Source organism: Chroicocephalus ridibundus, chromosome 3 (genome assembly GCF_963924245.1).
Source record: "Chroicocephalus ridibundus chromosome 3, bChrRid1.1, whole genome shotgun sequence".
Lineage (NCBI taxonomy): Eukaryota > Metazoa > Chordata > Aves > Charadriiformes > Laridae > Chroicocephalus > Chroicocephalus ridibundus.
The window spans coordinates 69,531,239-69,552,779 of NC_086286.1; the positions used below are offsets into that span (position 1 = coordinate 69,531,239).

General features: G+C 38.1%; 1 protein-coding gene across 1 annotated transcript in view; it reads left to right on the forward strand.

The window, feature by feature from the left end:
- Window positions 1–21,541, forward strand: part of LOC134513745 (vesicular inhibitory amino acid transporter-like) — a 74,153-nt gene that overhangs the window by 17,591 nt on the left and 35,021 nt on the right. The window contains exon 2 of the mRNA XM_063330908.1: window positions 6,391–7,538. Within this exon, the coding sequence (XP_063186978.1) occupies window positions 6,391–7,538 (1,148 nt within the window). The remainder of the gene's footprint in view (window positions 1–6,390; window positions 7,539–21,541) is intronic.

The window sequence follows — 21,541 nt, forward strand, 5'->3', positions numbered from 1 at the left end:
AGCTTATAGATTTTCTACTGTAAGATCACCTCCCTCTTCTCTACATTCTCTCGCTGAATTTTGCTACACTGATTTCCTACATTAGCAGTAGAGGGAGGTTCTAAAATAGTTCTTAACTCTGAAAAAACCTGCAACTGTTCATAAGTAATCTCTATAGAGAATCAGGAGGATGTGCTCATAGCACGGGAGAACAGTGGGCCATTTGGTAATTTTTCAGGATGAGCATCATGCCATTCTGCATACTACACTTAAAAGCTAACTCTCAGAGTTTCTAAGCTGTGTGTCTACACTCCATTGGGTATATATTCTCTTACCCAGCAAGAAAAACAGGCGGCTCCGAGAGGAAATTCGTCTCAGCTCTGCTAATGACCTCTTAAGATAGGTGTGAGTTACAAACTGAGGTGCCTATTTTTTCCAAGCTTAGACTTGGACAATTAACTACTAGATAACTACAGTTACTATTTAAAATGGATGTTAAGATGTATCTCATTAATATTTTGAAAGCACAATGCCCAGCAAGTTTGGGAGACATAACAAAAGATACATCTGACCTGATAATACTCTTATTCAAATGCTATTACATGTGGAATTTTCAGGAGATTGTGGATATCATTCCAATATTTAAAAAGCCAGTTAAATTATGACTAGTGAAACCTGGCAACAATTATGAGAAAAAGAATGTAATTGTTAATACACATTTTAATTGATACAGAATAAAAAGCTAGGAATATAATTTTTGTCAATCATTATAGTTTTGGAGAAAGAGTCCCCGCAGTCCTTGTTAAACACACTTGATATAATTATTTTATGAAATTGTAATATAGGCAGTGAAAGATAAATAATATATTTAGACTTTTAAAAGGAATTTTGACACATTAATACACAACATTCTGGTTTAAAAATTAGTCAACAGTAGAATACATCTTATCACATCTGATACTTCTAATCACAGTGGTGGCTGAGAAAAGAAAAAGGTCAGCAAGCAAGTAGCTTTGTTATTATGGCATGACATTAAGGGATTTGCTATATTTTTAAATTTAGTGCCAATAAAGTTGTATCTTCATATAAATATCACAGCAACACAGACTTGCATTTGTTCAGGACAACAAATGCTGAACAACATAATTAAATATTTTGTGGAAGTGTAGCGAAAAGCAGGGTTCTTGAATTTATCTCCTTACTCTTCCAAGAAGATCCATGAAGGAGGCTTTCCCGTACAGTTTCTATGCCTAATGCGTGCTCATGCAGGGAATCAAATACATAGTTGAAAAATAGTTAGGCTTAAATGAACTATTCCAGTGGAGTAATTACAGATGGTGAGAAAGGAAATCAGAGCTAATTCAGCAGTCTGGCATATTAGCATGTACTCTGCATATAGGAGAGCTGTACTAACTGAATAATTTTCAGTTAATTTTTTCCTAATTTCTTAATTTATTTTTCCATCTGATTAAGTCTTAAGGCAAACTCCTTTTTTCTCTCTTTTTTTAGCATTGCTTTTTGCTCCATTTTATTTCATTGTCTTTTGGCATGTCTCAGCTCTGACCATGATTTGATCTTCTTTACTTTTTAATTGCCTTTCTATCTATCTGCTTTATTTTTCCAAGTGACATATTTCAGGTTAGAACAGCCTCTGAATTTTACCTGGGACTAAAAAGTCTTAAAACTGAAGATTAAGGAATTTTGCTATATTCACAGAGTGCTTGACTGTGCTCATTTATGCATTTTTCTAAACACATTTTAATCCTTGGGGAGGTGCTTGCCCTGACATGAAGTAGTGTCAAATAGTAGTATGATAGCAGAAGGACCATTTTTTGCATTCTACACTAATCCAGGCATCTAATATTTTTAAATAAGCAGCCAGCCTTGCTGGTGTGGGAAACACTCCCATGTAGTTCAAATATTGCAGGCAAACCATCGACAAATGCAAAACTGTTTTAATGTGCAGATGTAATTTGGAAATCCTGATCTGCTGGTTTTGTATTGTAGGTAGATTGGTAATTTCTGGTGGTAGCTGTCATACCTGGTTGCTTCCACTTGGGGGTATTCTGGCAAGGCTGATAAATAGCTTCTCGCTGAGGCTGACCTTTCCTTCCATGTCCTTTCCACTCTTGTCCTTGCCATTTCTTTGAAGGCTGATCACCTTATTCTGCTTTCTAGAGACCCAGCTGCCAATGGCTAAGTCTGCTCTGGATGTTTGATGAGAACCTCCACCCAGGCACGCGTATTCACTCATTGACAACGAACAGTCCGCTTCCACCCTTAGTCTAGGAGTGAAAACACCCAGGTCTTGCAAACATCTTGGGAGACAAGGGAAGATGCAGCCTGCTGGGCAAGCTTGGGTCCCTCCTTAAACAGGGTGGATGGAGTGACGGCAAATAACACAACCACTCACACTGAGCCGTGACAGAGGACTGTTTCAAAAACTCCATCTCCCCTGTATCCAACTGTGTGAGTGCTTTTTCCCTGTGCTATTCTATTTTGTAAACAGATACCTTAAACCAGCATATTTAGAGCTAACGTTGGCTTGGCACTGAACAGTTGAAAATAAAAGTGCTCAGACAGGAACACTTCCCAAACAGAACACTAAAACTAAGAGCTGGGAGACAATTTAAGAAACGATTCCTTTTGCCACTCATTTTTAATCGATGCCTCACAGCTAAGGCTTTCTGTGCCATAATTTGGTCATGAGAAGACAGGATCAGAAGATTCAATAAGAGCAAGTGCTGGGGCCAGGCTGGACTGAATGTGCATTGACAAACGGTGTAACAGGCGTTCAGGAAATGGGCCTAACAGAAGGTATTGCTTTTGGACAGGTAAGAACAGAGTACCAAATCCAAAATGAGTTTTGAAGTCTGACAAAGGGTCTTTCATTCTTCAAGCTCTCATGGCCATCACTAACATTTTGGGCTATTTTGTAGAAATTTGACAATGTGCTGATATGTGAAACTTTTTTTTTTTTTAATGGAAAAAACATTTCTGTCAAGGCATGAAAAGCACTGTCATTTCAACACATACATACTGTACCTGCATGTTCAGAGTTCTCCCATTTCTCGCTACTAGGCATGCTCTGTATCCAAAAAGCTGTAAAACCAGTTATGTTCACAATGTTTGCTTTCTATTATTAACTGAAAGCTGAAGGACACAAAAATGGTAAGTCCCTTATACAAATCTCACCAGTTTTTGTTTACAAACTCTGGGAAAAAGATGACAAAGACATGAGCTGAAAGGAAAACTTACAGTTTCCGAAGAAAGTTTAAATTTAGAAATTCTAAACTCACCGTGTGTGATTTGAAATTGGCAATCACCAATACATAATTTTAAGAAAGTATATACAGAGTGCAAAAATGGGTTTGTTTAATAACCTCTGAATTCAGAATATTAAAAAAAAGAAAAAAAAAACAATAAAAAAAACCCTGCCTCTATCATCCTGTGGTCTGTGTTAGCTACCAAATAAAATTATTTGATATAAAAAACAACAAGGAGATGTTAGAGGTTAGAATTATGTTATGCTCTGATCAAACTAACAATTAAGCAAGGAAAAGCAGGCACCTGTGGGGAAGACTGTGAATGTCTGTCTAATGTGATAACGTCTCTGAAAGACTTATGCTTTGGTTTAGGTTAAGGCTAGTCACATAAACGTTAATAGACTAAATTCAGCAGGGGAGAAACCATTGCGTGGGTAAGGCCTGTGCTGACATTTACCTGCAGTTTAATTATACAATGACCCTTTGGGTCAGCAGATATCATTTGAACTCCCAAATGCAGGTTAAGGGGCAAAATAATAATGCTGTGAGTACGGAACAAATTAGATAAGCTTGCTGCAAACTGCAAGGAACTGAGAAAATATCATTGTTCTTATGTTAATATGGAAGACGACTCCAGCTTTTATCTTCCTGATTTTTTCATGGACTTGGTTTATTTGGGATGCTTTTAAACTCAATCTGTTACGTGAATGTTCTCCAAGGATTGTTTTCATAGGAGTGAAAACACATTTTGTTCTTTAGGCAACTACCTAACTTGCCAGTCAGCCAAAACCATGATTAAAATTGGCATGATACCAAAAGCTACTCTTATACATGTGCTACCTGCTGTCTGGATACAGCAAAATATCTAGTCTTTTTAAAAAAGTAGACTGTTAGATGGCATAAATGGTAGATTTCTGAACACTTCTGTGAAGTTCACGTACAAAAGAAATGCTAATTACACTGCAAGCTAATTGGGTCACGACACCCATATTAGAATGGAGCTGAGCCACTGGAGCAGGGAGGTTTGGATGACTAGAGTACCACAAGCTATGTAGTCAAATGTCCCAGCTCCTAAATGACATGGCACCCATGACTTACACAAAACCATTCCTTTAAATGAAGTCATTGAAAACAACCAAAAAAGATATCTAGATGATAACTTTATTATTATATCAGTAATAATAACCGAGTTACGTCTATTTCAGTACATAAAGGCATAGACCTTTTTAATTGAAATGTACTAGGGCATGTATTTAATAGGATTCTTCCAGCTCTAATTCAGCTGGAAGATGAAGATACCTGCACCTAGAGTGAAACCTGGTGAAACAGACAATGCTGCTCATTCCTACAAAGGGCACTCCATTTTTCTCATTGGCTTAGAGAAAAAATACTGCTATAATTTAAGGACTTCTAACATTTCTTCTCTGGTTGATTCTCATCCCACAATCTGCCCAAAAAGGAATGCTATATTGTGGCTGGAAGAAAAGGAGAATAATTTTTATACATTGAAGATTATTTAGTGTTTGAAAAATTGCCTCTCTTCAGAGCCCTCCTTATGGATCAGGCCTGGGAGTACTTGCATTGCTTAGAAATGTGTGTGTGTGGGGGGGTGGCTAAGTATAAACCCTACAAAGCTAAGACAAGCACCCACCTTCTTGATGAGCTCCAGCAGAGCTGGGCTCCTAGACTGCCCTCACGGAAACTGTCTGCTGGGTATAAAACCTGAGGCAGTTGATAGAAAACACCAAAGGCATGCCTGACCTCCACATGGTTCCATGTTCACAATTGTGGATGGAAAAATCTGAAATTAAGATTTAGACAGTTAAACTCACCTCTTCTGCTTTGGCTCCTGATGGCAGTCAGTGGCACTACCCAGTCAGAAAGTGAGAGAAGAGTGGCTCACCCCTTCTGTGGGGAGGCCTGTTTCTGTCGGGGATCCATGGGGTTTGCAGAGTAGATGGGGTTGTTCAGCTTCGGTCAGAAATAGAGTTTAGACAGGTTCGATGCAAATCAAGTCCTTCTGTCAGGCCAGAGTAGCAAACATCAGCAAAAATGCTCATATTTCATCGTGTTATCAGTGCTGTAAGAAATATTGAAGTAAAACATTCTGTAGAACTAGTTAACTGTATTGTTTTTCCTCTTTACATTTCTTCAGCCACCAAGAACAAAAACGCCTGACCAGTCGGACTAATGTGCATTTGACTAATTTCGGCTTTGTAGCATAAAAAGAGAAATGTCAGGGAAATATCTTTCCTAAATTGGATCTCTTTATGAATAACTATTGTTCAAGGGTTTTGTTGGTTTTGTGCTGATGGAAATTAAACCTCATAAAAGTGTAGTTTGTCCTTAAATATAGAAAAGACAGAAGAAAAAAGACAAAGAAATACACACAGTGTTCTGCGAAACGAAAATGCCACTTTTTTTTTGGTGGATAAAACAAGTGTAATTCTGTTCCTTTCAGAAACTGTTTAGGGAAAAGTATGTCTATATGTTTCACATGTATTTTTAAACACCAAAATAAGTTTGCACAGTCTAGAATCCCATCTGTGAGAAGAATGGCTTTAGCAGTGGACTTAACAAGAGCAAAGGCAGCGTGGGGCATACAGAAGCTGCAGAGGAAACAGAAGCAAAGTCTGATGCCGCTGTAACGACATTTTCTTTCCAGAGGTCTGCTAACAATTTTTAGACTGAAGACAATTGTCATTACTGGATCTATCTACAGTGCTATTTTTAATTTGAATGAAACTTGTACAGATGATGCTACAGTTGCTTAATTTTACTGATATTGAACCTGTTTCATTAATATGCATGTTGACTGAATAACTGCCTTCTAAAATGTGCTTCTAATCACATCAGCGTTAAATATTAATTAGGAACCTGACTCTGTCATTCAATCACATTCTCTTTTTCCTAGCTTATCATTACGTGTGTGTCGATAGGAGCAGCTATTTTGCTGATAAATTTATTTATCATAAATAAACACATTTCTCATGAGTTACTTGCTTAGCTGAATGGAGCTGTACGTCCACCATGCAGTTAGGTGAACGCAATGTTCAGTGGAGGGCAGGTTTAGGAGCGTGGCTTCTAGTAAACATTTTGCCTCAGGGATTTTGTGCTATCTTTTCTTTCTCTTTTTCCTTTTCAGGGAATATTTGTCCTAGGATTGCCATATGCTCTTCTCCACAGTGGATACAGTGGCCTGTTTCTTATTATCTTGGCTGCAGCATTATGCTGTTACACAGGCAAAATTCTAATCGCTTGCCTGTATGAAGAAAATGAAGATGGGCAGCTCATAAGAGTGAGAGACACTTATGAAGATATTGCAAATGCCTGCTGCAAAAAGCTGTCTCCCAAACTAGGTGGCATATTTGTCAATGTGACCCAAGTGATGGAACTGATCATGACATGTATTTTGTATGTGGTTGTTAGCGGGAACTTGCTGTCACATAGTTTTCCATATGTACCAGTGACTGAGAAAACTTGGTCTGTAATTGCATTTGTTACACTGCTGCCCTGTGTATTTATCAAGACTCTCAAAATTGTTTCCAAACTCAGCCAGCTTTGCTCCTTGGTCCATTTCATTATCATCCTTGTAGTCATGATTTACTGTCTCACACAAATACATCGGTGGTCCTGGGCAAAATTCAGACTCTCCGTTGAGTTTGAGGACTTCTTGGTCTCTGTAGGGGTGATCATTTTCAGTTACACTTCGCAAATATTTCTTCCCACACTTGAAGGTAACATGAAAAACCCAGGGGAATTTAGATGCATGCTGAATTGGACTCACTTTTTTGCTTGTGTCTTGAAAACAACCTTTGCGCTGACGGCATTCTTGACCTGGGGTGAAGAGACAAAGGAAGTTATTACTGACAACCTGCCATCGTTTCTTCAAACCCTAGTGAATTTGTGTCTCTTAACCAAGGCTCTTCTTTCTTACCCTTTACCCTTTTTTGCAGCCACAGAAATTGTGTATGCTTGTATTTCTAGAGGCAACCATTCCAATTACAGATCTCCACTATTCGCTCTGGGTGTAAGAGGCTCATTTCTCCTGTTAACTCTGCTGATGGCCATGTTCATACCACATTTTGCCCTGTTGATGGGTTTAACAGGCAGTGTAACAGGTGCTGCTATGACTTTTCTTCTTCCTTCTCTCTTTCACTTAAAACTTAAGTGGAAAAAACTATCCTTCTTAGAAAAATGTGCAGATATCACTGTTTTTATTTTGGGTTTCCTTTGTAGCATTGCAGGCATAGTTTGCTCAATAAAAGGGCTGCTTGAAGTATTCGGAGGAGCGTAAAAAGACTTCCTGAAAGCCAAAAAAGGCCCAAATCTTATAAATGCTTTTAGCCTGTTAGTATATAAGATATTTTGTTACTAGGTAAAATTAAGGATATGCTTAAATGTTTGCAGGGTCAGGGCTTTAACTGAAAAGTATGTGGCTCTAAGCAAATATTGGAAAATAACCTTTATTGCCAAAAAGTACAAAATTACCCGTATTGTAGATGTTGAGAGGAAAGAAGGTGTTTGAGATGGTTTAGCATGAAAATAGTTTTAAACCAGTCCTATATAGTTTTGCTCATACATGAGATGCACATCCTACAATGGTTACTGCAAGTGATTCCAATTTAACCAGAATTTCTCACAGGGTTAGATACTATTCAGTCTCAAAGCTATCAGAGCTAGCTTACAGGATATGGTAGAGGTTAAGAGAGCTACCGTTGCAAATGGATGAAATATGATTTCACATTATTGCCAGAATATGAACAGAACAAATCAGTGAATTTGGGTTTTGATGTAAGACAAGTCCTACTACTTGTTTTTTAAATGAGTCGGCAAAAAAAGAACTCAGTTTACAACCGCTTTGAAAGCCAGCTTTTATCATGAGGTCAAATGGGAATACAGAGTAAAACAGGCATTCTAACAGCTCACAGTCATGGAAAAGGGAATTTGTTCTGAAAGAAGCTATAGCCGCTGACTGCAGCTTTTCTGCAAGTCTAATTCCTGAGATTCATGCCTCTGCAATAGTTATTCTATTGGTTGGGTTACGAGAATTCTCACTCATAGCATGAAAAAGTTAACATGCAGTTCACTCTCCCTCTTAGGCAGAAAAATTCTTTGATCTTTGTATTTTATCTGATGATACTAAAAGCTCAATGACGTAAATCAAGTTCAATAAACAGACATGCAGTTAACTTCCTGTACGACTTGCTAGATCTTTAGCTTTAAAAGATATTGGCTTAATAAAAAGATCAACATTGCAATGTATTTTACATTAGTGATAAAACATTATGACAAGAAGCAATCTAATCAGAGTACTCTAATGAATACATATCATCTTATTGTACTAAATCTATGTTATATTAAGTAATTAAAGTAATTATTTGACAGAATAAAGTTTACATTTTCATTACGAACAATTTCACACAACTTCCTACTGCATCATATGAAAAAGTCTTTGCATGTCAACATAAGTCTGGATTATAGAATAAAAAGCCTAGTAGTAATTGCTTAAATAAACCATTTTTCTATGTAGTATCGTAGCTTTAATGCTTCTGTCCTGCGTGAGCAACAGTGACCTCTCAAGGCTAATTTGCTGAATGATAAATAACATGCAATTAAACTTGAGAGGAGTTCGGGTGAGCCTTGTATGCCACCCTGTTCCTTTCTTTGTTTCCAAGTGTATGCTTGCTGTGTGGAATAGCGATGAAAGGTTTATTAAAACAAATTAATTTTGTAATTACAAAATTTCTAAGAAAACTGAGGAAATAACTAGTCTCTTCAAATTTGAATTACTTCCTTGGTACGAAGGGTCAAATTCTGCACTCGAATCCACAACAGTTTAATTTATTGATACTGAGATTTGTGCTGGAACAAATATGAGGTAGGTATTTTTAAGGAGTCTTTTCATTTTTATGTAGAATGTCAAAAATACATTACTCATTGAAGTACTTGAAAGCTTGTTATTACCCCTATGACACAGTTAGAAGGATATTATTACTTGGATGATGTCAATGAAAGGGTATCATTACTTCTTGCGTGGAGAAGTTTCACAGATAAACAAACATGCAGGAACAGTATTTGTTCTATTTATCCTATAGAAATCTCTGAGGACAGAGGGAGGCTGTCCAAAGACACTTGGAAAAATTCGTTCAGCTACTTTACTTAAAAACTCTCGACAAACAATTCACCATTTTTTCCTGTCTCCTACTTGTATTTAATGTGTTTTGTCTCTAACTCTTCAGAAATTCTTGGAATCGCCTCAGTGCATTTACTGTTGAGGAAACCTTGGAAACTGGATAAGCACTTTATTTGTACGGCAGTTTTAGGAATTCCCTGGCTCATCATCGTAGTTTAAAACTGGCTTTAGTTGGACTTTTCTCCTCTCAGCCTTTTCAAGAAGCCAATGCCTTTTCCTTTCAAGTCAAAGATAGTCATTCCCTCCGCCCCCATCATGCTCTCTCACTTACACAAGCTCTTTCCTACAGGGGGCGATGATACATGTTTTATAAGACATGTACTCTTATTGTCCTTATTTAATCATTTTCATAATCTCAGTTAACATTGGGGAACATTAAGGACTATGATTAACAAGTAAATACAACTGTAAATGCACAAAAGTGAAAGGAAAGTCATGCAAGTGCAAGGCCTCGAGAAGTCACTTAGCAGAGGCCACTAGAATAAGAGAAAAAACATAGTTCAAGACTCCTTTTTTGTGGCCAGCATTTGGCAATTTTGAAGTGTGCCATTGTTGTGGGATAAAAAAGCTGTATGAGCTTCCCGTTAAAGCCATGGCCAGACATCTTCATGAGAAACTGTCTTCTGGGGTCAAGATTAAATGAACCTTCCAACTCAGAAAGGCAGAGATACACATACACACCTTATAATATTCAAGCCTGAATGTGATGCTCAGCACACAATAAAGACAAAAATACATATTCATGATATAAGGCTAACTCACTGGATTTCATTTCCTAAAACACACAATTTTGTGTATTTTTAGATATAGATTTCTTTCTGAATACTTTCCAGTGGCAAAATTCAATTAACAAAGTACATAAAATATTTGCAACTCTCTATATTAGCCAGACATTAAAATACCATCTATAGAATATGTTCAAAGAATCTAGAAAGGTGGTATTACTATCAATTATGAACCAGGAGGCACTGTATTTATCTGTATAAAGACTATCGGGAATTTTTGTCACTAAATTTGTACTACCAATCATTAGAATCACTGAAGCTAGAAAAGTAAAAGACTGACTAAATATTAGCCTATTATTTTGGCCACTCCTGGATTATTCATTGTAGTATGATGGTGCTTTATCAAAATTAATTCTGAAAGCAAACAACCAACAGCAGTGAACAAGAAGAAAATGCTAAGGAACGAATTATGAGCTGAAATAAAACATTTTCAAACAGTCTTGCTTCATTTGTTGTGCCGGGAGAAGTATGAGTAAAGGAACCTGTTTCCTTTCAGCAAGACTGTCACAGGCATTGCCCATGTTTCTCCCCTTTTACAGAGACTGCAGTGTCAACACCAAACCCTGAATTCCTAGTTCTGACAGTAATTATGCAGTTTTAAATCAATCAGATTACTCTAAAATGAAAATAAAAGCTCAACCAGGGTATCTCTTGCAGATAAACTGAGGAACTTCAGGCGTTTGTTTATGAAATCTTTCAAAAGCTTGAATCTGAGGTTAGGGTGAAAACCTCGCTCCTGCTGACTCAGTGGGAGTATAATCACTGACTTCAGTTGACCAAGGCTCTAACTTCTATAGTCCATTCACAATGCTTCACTTACTCTTACACCAAAGCTTGGTCATCACTTTACTTCATAACTGGAGGTTCTTTTCCACGTTATCACGTCTTTTCTCTTTTTCCAGCAGTGAGATAATGTTTTCCCTGTCGATGCTACTGAAATGTTAGAAAGATGTCAGAAGAGCTATTGAAAGAAGTTCTTGAGGCTAACACTATTTCATTAACTCTTCGTCCTTGATTATTCACTTCATTTTCATTTTGTGAAGTGAATTCTGAACTACCCGTACAAAATTAACTTTGCATTAACTGGTTATACTGAAAATGTGGTTGTACAAAAATGGAACAAATGAGATGTCGTGCAAATGCTTCATTAAATCAAGCTTCAATTTTTAGTATTTCTTTTCAAAACTGATAGCTGATTTCTGGAAATCATTTATCCAGTTCTTCTGCATTATTATTAATTATCCGGATAATATATTGGTCTTAGAAAATATTTATCTGCCAAAATTGAGTAGGAAAGGAAAAGTATCTCAAAAGATATTTTGATAGTATGCTGAGATTTAGTTGACCCAAACGCTCATATGGGAAATAAAATGTTGGAAAATTTATTGTGTTCTGTAGTAGCTGGCAATGAATTTGAAAATACGCAGTTTCAAAACCACTTAAGTATTTTTGTCCACTGCTTAAGTATTTGTGAAGCTTTTGCCACTTTGAAGTTAACTGTTTTTCATTCTGATGTGGTGTCATTACCTTTTTTTGTGTGGTCACCCTTCAAACTTCTAATATATTTGTCTTCACGCTGCCTCTTTGAGGGAGGGAAATTCCAAAATCCTCATTTTACAGTTGCAAAACCAATACTCAGAGCATAGATTAACCCAAAAGAGAATCCCAAGGAAGCTTTAGGTTAATACTCTTCATTATTCCATGCCTTTACGGTGATCCTGACAGTCAACACTTCTTTTCCTTTTTTTTTTTTTTCTCCTTCATCCTCTGCCAGTTTGTGCCAGGATAACATGAGGGTATATAACACAGCAAGCAGCTCATTTTGCAGCATAAATATTGAACTAAAAGCTGCCTTTCCCATATAGCTTTTTTGTCTTTTAAAATAGAAATATAAAGAGATTCAGGGAAAAGAAGAAGCTAAATAATTATATAGAGGTAAGCAGCAAGTATCGCTTGGCACATGGCAGAGAAAGTAAAGATGGAGCAAATGCAACAAAAAAGGCAAAAGGACAGAGGAGCGGAAAAAGTGTGGTGAGGGACTGGAAGAGGAAAACTGAGAACCAGCAAACAGTGAGAAGTCAAGAGCAAGTAAAAAGGAAAAGAAAGATCGTAGAAAGGAAAAAGCTCAGAAGGAGAGAAGGGGAAGGCAAAGCAGGGGAAATCATCTGATGTAAGAACAACATTGCCTGGAAACATTTTCTACAGTTTTGCACAAGCAGTAATTCAAGCTTCTCTAGTTGATGCAACTCCACATATTCTGTGCAGGAGCAGTTTTCACTTCTTTCACTTCCCCAAACCTCTCATGAATTCCAAACGTTTAAAATAAAATCCTTCTCATTTCTCTGGAAATATCTCTATGTGTCATGTTTTCCCAAAGGAATTTGCAAAAAATGATAAATCAATAGTATGATAAGCAAATTCTGTTTCTCTGTGCATCCTTATGTATTTGTCTTCCTGACCTCACCTACAGCATTGATTCAGAGATATGCACAGTTCCTAAGCTGTTATTGCCTTGCAGCCCCAAAGCCAGTGCAAGAAGATCTTAAAATGGGAAAAATCCTCTTACAATGACGACCACAGAGGACCTTTTGCACCTCAGGCCAGAATCAAAGCTAATATACCTGCAGAATTCCCAGTCTGGAAATGGTAGATAGACTTAGGTGCCTGCTACCAAACTCCAGTCAGGCAGGAGTTAGGAAAAGATAGGACTGAGATGGCTCTGTACTGTACCTCTGTTGCTCCTCAAGTACACAACACTTGAAAGGCCAGTTTCTACCAGGATACAAATTATAGTATCCCTGTGAGCTCCTTCACACGGTAGTAGGGACCTAATTAGCCTGTCAGTTCCCCCCCAAATCAGGAATGTGCTGGAGCAAGATCCGGTTCCCTCCAGAGGGTGTGTAATACACCAGCAGGACATCAGGCTGCCTTTGGATGTAACGTGAGTACTAATCCAAACTCTGCATGGATGCCTTAGAGGAAAAGATTTGCTCCAACATCAAGAGAAGTTTTCCTGTACACTTTCTGTGCTAATGCTAAAGCACTAATGAAGACACAGACAATGATAAGCGATAAAGGATTTGTTAATAGGTAATCAAATAAATAAAAGTGGTGGGAAAGGTGGGATAAAGGTCTCGAGGAACAAATTTGGAAGTAACTGGAGAAACAAAGCAGAGGAAGGAAAAAGAAATGCTGAGTGCAGTGGAAAAGCAATTGAAAAGTATAAGGGTAATCTTAATTTCACTTTGTGCAAAAGGAAACATAATTTAAATGGTAGCTGAAATTTAAGCATTCCATCAAGGTTATCTTTTACCTTTGTCTTCTGGCTTCGGTGACAGATCCAAAAGGGACTGAGTTCAATCATTAAGCCTTGCATCATGTTCTTGTATCATGAGCTACCATTTAAAATCCTATTTACCCTTCCTACACAAGGATCTTGACACCCATACTCAAATTTCCTACTCAAAGTGGAAAGTAAAGCAAAAGCAAAACAAAAAAGACAAGAAAAGGCATAACTGATTTAAGGCTGAGTGTAATCTACCTTAGGCCAGGAACCCAGAGAACACAGGACCTAGGGGCTATGTCAACAGGTTGTTGGGGCTTTAGCAATGCTCATAATTTGTAATAATAATGTAATGACCAAAGATAAGGTGAAGGCAGAAGGATTAAAGGAGAGCACTCAGCACACATAAGCCATGGTACATCTACCAAATTCCCAGTGCAGCTGCTTCAGGGATACTAAGCCTCACGGAGACAGCTGCATCCCCTTGTTGCCATCTGTGGCTTGCATCTCTGGTGCTACCACTCACAACAATCTGCACGGTTGTAAAGGCATAACCCCCATCAGCAGAAAATATCTGCTCCCACACCTGCTTGCAGGGAGCATGGCTAGCACCCAATCCATAGGATACAAGGGCTTTCCTGAGATTTAATCAGCTGGTAACTAATCCTAGGAGTGATGGCTACAGAGAGGAATGTCTTGCCAGCTGAGGCATCAGATGGGAACACAGAGCGGGCATTAAGTTATCAGTTTTATTAGACAACACTAATCTCATTCGTACACACTTGCTAATTACACTTCAGGAGAAAGTTTTATTAAGGATGGTGTGATGGGAATCTGAACTGGGTCAAATTTTAAGGTGGGTCAACCTAAATCAACCCAATAAAAGGTAGGTCAACCTTTTTGTGACTGTTCCCAGAACTCCTGGAGCACTGATTTCCAAAAGCTGTCTTACTGGAGCACAGGAACTTAAACAAACATAGTGAAGTAGATCAGAAACAAAAGATTTATAAAGAAATTTCTCCTCTGCCCCAGATGTCATTATTGGGCAGACCCCTTCCTTCAGTCTCACCCTCAGTCCTGCAAGTCAAAGATTTCCTGGGTTACAACAAAATTCCCCTGGCTCCGCTTGCTCCTTTCCCTCACAGTGAAGGCCCAGTGAGGTCTCTGCTCTCTGTTCTTTTTGGATGTCACCTAATTCTCTGCTTGTGCTGTTGAGTCCCCACCTCTCTCACTTGCACATCACAAGCCACTCACCCCTGTGTGTTTTCAGCATCTTTCAGGAAAGAAACAACTTCCCCGAACCTCCACAGGCTGCTCTTAACCTGGTATAGCAGCCAGGGCAAGGGAAACATAAGCTGACGGCCTTCTCCCCTAGTTCAGTGATGCTGGTTTAATGTGCTGCTTTTACATGATAATCTGCAAACAGGTAACTAAACTCATAGGCTGGTTACCACAGGCGGTCATTGTAATCAAAAAATAGAAGTGAATGCTCCCATTGTCTTCCTAATCATATCAATCATACACCTTGCTATTTCGGACCCAACCTTCATCCTTTAAGAGCAGAAGTCACGCAGGACAAGACAAGTTACCATCAAATACAATATATCTGCTTTAGTTTTTGCAGATAAACCCAGCCTGAGCTTGATAATTTACATTTCACAGTGACTGTGTGCATGAAACATGTGAGAGGATCAGGGCCTCAAATACCAGTTCAAATCAGTTAAACATCGTGCTTTCTTATGCCCTCAAGCTCTGTTAGTTACCTAAATGAAAGAAAAAAACCAGCAATATCTTAGAAGTCTGATTATCAATCTTGCCATAACACAGCCATACAGAGAGCTCCAGGCCCCTGTCTAATGCATTAATGGAGTCAGGAGTAAAGCATGCTGTTTTCAGAGCATCACCTGGAGCAGCACCAAACAGGACAAGAGGAGGCAAACTGCAGTTCTGAGGGCCACAGATCTCGGAGAGGGAAGGGCTGGATCAGAAGTCCTGAAGAAGTCCTATACTCCTAGGATATGAGCATCTCCAAAGGACAAATGTTTAATGCAAAGCATCGTCCCTTAATGTTGTCCACCCAGGCTCACCTTGCAGATACAGACCCGGGATTATGAATCAAGGCTGCAATGTTAGGCTTACTTGCAGGCATCATGTGTTTCCCTGCCTGGGAGCAAAAGACTGACCTTGATTTTCAATGACATTTCATCTATTTTAAGTTGGAAATGCAGTTATTTGACAAGGCCATCAGCTGAAGCAAATACAACATGTTACTTACTGCCCAGCTTTTCTGTCAATGCAGCATTTTAGCCTAAGGCCTGATTAGGATTCTTTTAGGGTGATTGGACATGGTAAGCTTCTGGAATAGTGCTAAGCCAGTACAATTGGAAGAGGCTCTTAGAGCAGATCTAGGCTCTTAATGACATCTGGTGAAAAGGCTCCTTTGAAAACCAAGGAGTCTTTCTGCCTTCATTTTTCAGGTCTGCAGATTTCTTTTTGGCTGAACCTGGGGACGTGGCGCTCAGACTTTCTTCTTCAGATAGAACAAGGGAAGAAAAACCTTTGAATATTGACTTTGTATGGTAGAAATGGTGTATTGGAGCAGTGAATATAGCATTTTAATACCCGGGACTACTGCATTTTACTGCTTAAAGTTATTAAAACTACTAATAAAAGATCGCTTGATCTCAATGGTTAATTTATAATACATAATTCATAATATATTATATATAAGAGCCATAATTTCATTCACCATTGAACTGAAACAATCTTAGAATATATAACATAAAGTGCAGAATGGAATTGGATAAGACAGGATAGGTAAGAAACGGTAATTTTTTATCTTCCTGAAAATAGACACTACTGATATTTCAAGGAGGGGCAGTTGTAAGACAATGAATGTCACTAATATTGGTCACATTAAAAAGTATGATTGAATCACAATATGATCAGAATCCTGCTTTTATGCAAGAATGGCTATGTACAATATCATCTATTTAGAAATTATAGACCTAAGTCATGTTTATTTCACTGAAGATTTCCCCTCCAAATTAAAGAGCAGAAGCAGGGAGCTCTGGAGGGAGAAAGGTACAACAAATCCATAAAACAAGGCAGAGGTCTCTGGGAGAATATGGAATTTCCCTGCCTACAGTATAAATCATAATCTTTGAAAACCTTAGCTTTATGGGAAAATACTATTTCATTTCATACAAGAAGCCTATAATATATTCTACTCTAAAGCTCTTGACAAAAACAGGTGGCAAAATCATCCAGAGCTGTTTTATGATACAGCCTACTGTATGAAAGGCAAAACAGAGAGCAATCTGCTGTTTTAATTACATGCTCGGAGCAAATGCAATATCTGCAGCTTTAATAAACATTGACCCTTTAACTGAATGTGCCCTACAAACACATTAATGCCCATCTGGGAAATAATCCAATGAAATAATCCAATCATACCAACAGGGAACGACTGTTAGATTGGCAAGTGAGGGCTCATATACTTTGGGCTGTAGCAGGCTGTTCCCTATTAGCTTGTTGCCAGAGCTGTGCACCTTTCATAGAATTTTTCATCTTTTAAAAGCAACTTGAAAAACCAGTTGTCATGAAATGAGTCAAACTAACATCGCTGTCAAATTAATCCCGCTTGGGTTACACAGACATTAGTTGGCAGAAAAAAAACGTGAACTGAATTTCTCTTTGCTAGTTTCACCCCTTGCTTCACAGAGGTGCTTTTTTCTCAGCAAAGGGGAGCTGAGAGTTTTATTGTTTGCCTTTTCTCTAGCAAGTTTGCGGAATGGGGGTCGTGGTTAGAGAGAACAAATATATTCAGCTGAGGAGACTCTTCAGAAAATTGATTGAATCCAGAAAATCTCTCGGCCACCTGGAAGGATCTAACACAGTCCTAGAAGCAAGGGCTACCTGCTTATCACCTTTGAGACTCAAAAAATGTGAAGTCCAGCAAACAGAAATGAAAATTTCCTCCCCATTAGCACACTGATGAGTATTGCCACCGATTGTGCCCAAACCACAATGAAAGATTCAAAACTTTCCGATTTTGATTTTACAGTGGGCTAGGAAGTTGTAACTGGCTAATGTCTCATGGCTAGGTAAAATCCCTCTGGATCTGTGAGGTCCAGCCAGACCCATATTGATTATTGCATTAATTTACAGTCGATGCATCCTGATAGTTATCAGGCACTTTTGAAGTGCAGAAGAGTTACATTGCTGGCAATATACGTCTGCTGGCATAAATACAAAGCTGGCAAAAAAGTAAGAGAAAAAGAGAGGAACAGTTAAGTAAGTGATTTGCCCAAGGTTGCAGAAAGAAATCTTGTCTGATTTCTTGCCAGATATTCTACTAACTCTTCCTATAATGGCATATTTTTAAATTGTATGCATAGGTCCCTACCTACTGGTCTATGCAACTTTTTTTTAGTTGGATTGTCTTCAAGGAGAAAAAGTGAGATCAGGCTCCAATTATTTGATTGAAAGTGATTGGGGGCTGCTAGTGAAGTTTCCAGTCATGCTAGGTTTTTTGTCTGTTTGTTTGAAAGTTGATTCTAAAACCCAAAAAGAGTGCAATTAATTCCTGTATGGTCTCAAGCAACAAGCAGAAGGTAATAGTTGGCATTCATTTCCAGCCTTAGAAAGCAAGGGTCGTCATGAAAGTCAAATACTCATCAGCAAAGTACAAACTGAAGGAGCGTTTTATTCCTATGACCCTCATCAGAAACTCTGTATGGAACATGGGAACACTTAAGACACATGAGGATCTGTTTCTAATGTAAAATTTCAGATCCAATTTGGCAACAGAGTTGCACTGATAAATCCCTTTTCTGATAGAATTCATAACTCTGTAATGTCTACAGAAACTAAGCCTTAAAGGAGACCTAATTTTGCTGTATGTTGAAAAAAAATCCAGCTACAGGAAAGATTTAAAATTTTTTACTTCTTTTAATTTGTCCCCTCCCCCTCACTCGAATCATTCCTGGGCACAGATTTTCTCTATGGACATTTTGGAATATTTTCTTTTTGCTTTATTTTCTCTTCAAGATGATTACACAGAATTTCACCTGCTTCTCAGAGGCACAATATTGGGTGCAATAAATACAAAACAGTAAATTATTATTTCAGACCAACACTTTTTTATTTTTCATTTACTCAAGTTTGCGTTTTCAGAGGCCAAATATTAGTAGAATCCATGCCATTCCCTTCATACCTAAAATCTAGCCACATCTATGCCTAAGAGAAACAGAAGGTAGATTCTGACTGAGAGTCTGCCCACACACCAGGGCATAAGAGACTTCAGAAATCAACCGTGATATCCCTTATAACCTTGTACGGAGTATCCTCATATACAAATGAGGGACTATGAGTATAGCTTACAAAGGTCCATCCAAAAGTGTAATAGCTCTTCAACAGTGGCAAATACCAGATATCTTGGCAAAGGTGTGAAAACCAAGCCAGACTATACCAGTACTTCCCCACAACACTTCCAAAATGAGAGGTATTGTCTTTATGCTTGTAGTATTTCGTGGATTTTTCCTCCATTAATTAGCTTTCTGAACAGCTGTACGCTTTTAATATTGAAGTATCCTGTGGGAAAAAGCTCCGCATTCTAACTAATTTTATTCATTTTCAACCTACCCCTCAAAAATATAATTTGAGCTCTCAGTAGCTTTTATAGGAAAAAAAAATCATTGACCATTCACCTTTTCCAGGCCATGATAGCTGTACAAAATTAAGTTGTCTCTCCCTGGCTGAATAGCCCTAAATAATTTAGCTATTCCTCTTAATTGGAAGCCGTTTCATCTCTTTGATCACTGTTATTGTCCTTCCTTGAACCTTTTCTACTTCTGCCCTGTCCCTTCTGGGGATGAGACAGAGGAGGGAAGACCAGAAATGTAACATAATATTTGAAAGGGGACATAGCTTGACATGCTGTTTTGTTCTCGATTCCTGCAGTAATAATTTCCTGCTCTTTTATTGGTAGCATTGTTCTTTCTGTGGTGGCCCAAGGACGTATCAAAGCAAGCGGCTTGGAAATAGAGGTAATATGCTTATCAGAACAAATCGGGGGGAAAAAAAAAAAAAGAAAGATTTTTGGCATGCATTTTGCAAAGGGGGTCATATGCTGAAGAACAAGTGTAATACCTAAAAATTCTTTCTTACTTTATAGTTGCTTCTTTGACTTTTACTGAACATGAAACTGACTTTTTCACGGAATCATGTGTTACATTTCCAAGGGCTTTTTTTCCTGAGTAGTAGCAGCTAGTACAGAGCGTATCACCCTGCGTGTAAATTAGGATTATTTGTTCCACATTGTGTGGTACTTTCCAGAAATCAAAATCACTGGCCTGTAATCCCAGAATCCCTAATTGAGACACTTGTAAAAAGTTAGTGTCATGGTCGCTGCCTTCCATATCTTTACTATAGAGGCAGTTTTCAGGAAGATAGTAGTTCAGCTATTTCATCCTCAATTTCCTTTAGATCTCCTGGGTAAATACCATATGGTCCTGGCAGTTTGCTACTGTTCATTTTGTCAATTTGTTCTATAACCTCCTCCACAGACATTTCAGTTTAAAACAGATCTTCTGATACGTTCTTGTACAGACGACTTCTGGAGTGTGAATATCTAACATCTTCCAGGCTGAGGAAACATGCAAGCATCCCTTTGTTTTTTCTGATGTAATTTATCCTCTTATTGATATGTCAATTGGCCTTAATGACTCCAGGGGAGGCTCTCCCCTCCTAATGGCTTTGAGGAAGAGTCTGCTGTTAGATTATATGTGTTCAGCAAATAGTCCCTAAAACATTTATTGTCAGCCTGTGATTTGTGTCAATGATGTGCTTTATTTCCCACCTTTCACATTCTCTTCTCTTTTGCTTGCTTGGACTTCACTTCAGTTTTTGACAGATACTTTCTTACCTTTTTCAGCATTTTTTAGAATCACTTCCTGTCCAAATCAAGATTGTAAACCTACATATTTAGGCGGAAAAAAGGACAAAACCCTTTGATGATTCACTGTTAATGTATTTTAATTTTTTTAACTGTTTCTTTTATTGTCTTTCTTTTCTTCACTACTTTTTAAAGACTGACTAATTGCTTTCCTTTTAGCCATGTCATATACTCACATTCAGCTCATTTATTGTTCTGTTCATGCTTTCCTGCCCTCTGAATTCTTCCTGGTCATAATTTGGTATAAGTTGCTGCATTTCTTTACTCTCTGATTTATTTTTTTCTATTGACTGGAATCCGTGGGGCACGTTTTTAGGTTCACCTATGTCACATGCTGACTGCAAATGCTAGAAGTCGTTTAATTGTGATTAACATGCAAACACTAATGCATCAGAAGAAGGATGCATCATGTAAGCACGAATTTTTCTGAGCTGATCTACAGAGTTAAAATATATGCTGTGATCTGCACACTTAAATGAAAATCGATAGACAGCAAGGAAAAGAAAATAATTCGGGGAGATTCAGGTTCTACTGAGAGTGTACTCTTGGGGGAGTGGAAACATTTCAGACACGAACAAAAGCCATTGTTTGCGAGCTGAAGAGGAACAGAAGTACCAAAAGTTCTTTACAGGAGGCTTATTCTGTCCTGTATCCTGAGCACCCTACAGATAAGCATCAGGTAAGTTTAATGTTTTTCTTCAATTGGCTTAGCCACAGAGAAGAATTGCTGTCCTAAGAAAACACGTGTGAAATGTCCAGCCTAAGGTACAAGATGACTCAACTACTTAGAAGAAAAGACCTATAGATCTTACCTTTATCAGAGCCACAGAAAACAAATTTTCAAAGGATGGAGTGTCTTAGATGACTGATGTAATGAATTACCTAATCAATTTTCTGCTGAAGGACAAGGCAATTTCCTGTCTAGACTGTATTGTAGAAGTGCTTGATACTAATTTTCAGCAAGCAAAAGAATAGCTGTCTGTGACTGTTTCTGTTCTCACAAAGCCTGCAGAAGACTCTGCAAGTTTTTAAAAGTAATACTGAGCTGACTGAAAAACAGGAAACACAATAAAA